Source organism: Mus pahari, chromosome 14, assembly GCF_900095145.1.
Source record: "Mus pahari chromosome 14, PAHARI_EIJ_v1.1, whole genome shotgun sequence".
NCBI lineage: Eukaryota > Metazoa > Chordata > Mammalia > Rodentia > Muridae > Mus > Mus pahari.
Genome location: NC_034603.1, coordinates 66,767,713 through 66,768,922, shown reverse-complemented (window position 1 = coordinate 66,768,922; position 1,210 = coordinate 66,767,713). Strand labels below are relative to the sequence as shown.

The 1,210-nt window shown below is 41.5% G+C and overlaps 1 protein-coding gene across 1 annotated transcript in view; it reads left to right on the top strand.

Annotated features, from left to right (window-relative positions):
• Window positions 1–692, top strand: part of Krt24 (keratin 24) — a 5,535-nt gene extending 4,843 nt beyond the window's left edge. The window contains exon 8 of the mRNA XM_021212410.2: window positions 331–692. Coding sequence (XP_021068069.1) covers window positions 331–434 — 104 coding nt within the window. The 3' untranslated portion in view covers window positions 435–692. The remainder of the gene's footprint in view (window positions 1–330) is intronic.
• Window positions 693–1,210: the final 518 nt, after the last annotated feature.

The following is a 1,210-nucleotide window of genomic DNA, read 5'->3' as shown; positions in this document are numbered from 1 at the left end:
GAAAGAAAGAAAGAAAGAAAGAAAGAAAGAAAGAAAGAAAGAAAGAAAGAAAGAAAGAAAAGAAAAGAAAAGGGGGAAGGGAGGAAGGAAGGAAGGAAGGAAGGAAGGAAGGAAGGAAGGAAGGAAGGAAGGAAGGAAGGAAGGAAGGGCGGATGTTGCATGCATAACCATAGCTGAGGTTTTCCTCTGACTTCCACATGTGTGTATACCCACCTACACATGTGTATACATACATACATACATACATACATACATGCGTGTGTATCCATCGACACACGTGTCAACTTTCTCCTGCTTTGCAGACTGACCTTGTGATCTCATGATTTTCAGATCCCAGCAAGACAAGGGTGACGAAGACCATCATAGAGGAGGTGGTGGATGGTAGAGTTGTCTCGTCTCAAGTCAGCAACATTTCTGAAGTGAAAATAAAATAAGCAGCTGCCAGATCAGCAGGTCGTCTGTCAAAAAAAAAAAAAAAAAAAGATGAACGGAGAGCCAGTGAAACACCCACACCAGACTGACCATTGTGCCGGCTCACTCTCGGGAAACCTGCTACCCAAAATTAGCTGACCTGCCCATTTTCTGCTTCCTCTTATTTTTCTTATTAGAAGGTTCTCTTTAAAGTAGAAAGGAGAAACTGGCTCTGACTGTTTCTGTACTTCAATAAATGTACTTTTGCAAGCTAGCAAAGCTGTTCACGTGGATGTTTCTTTCCTAAAAATTTATTATTTTACTACATGGGCCTGGATTGACAGTGTCACTCCCAGTAATTCTTTATTTAATTTGATGACTTCCTTAGTAAGTGAAGATTCCAGCCATTTTTGCATGTGGGTTTCAGCATCACACAAGAACAGAATGGCACCATAGTTGAAGGCAGACTTTAGTGTCCCTAACACTGTAACCAACAGTCTAGCTCCTCAGACAAGGATAAACTTATTTGAATGACCAACTTATAATTCATCAATACCTATTTCTTTATGTCGGCCACTGAACAGGTGTTTCATAAGCTTAGAAAAAGAAACACAAGCTATGCCTCATACTTCAACAAGTTCACAGCTGGTTGTGGCTCTTCACAGCTGTCATCTCAGCACTTGGGGAATTGCCACAAGTTCCAGGCGAACCTGGGTTCCGCAGTAAATTCCAGACTAGCAGAGGCTACAGAGTGTCTCGACGACAATAAAGTTTACTTTGTCAGTGAGAAGGAAAACTA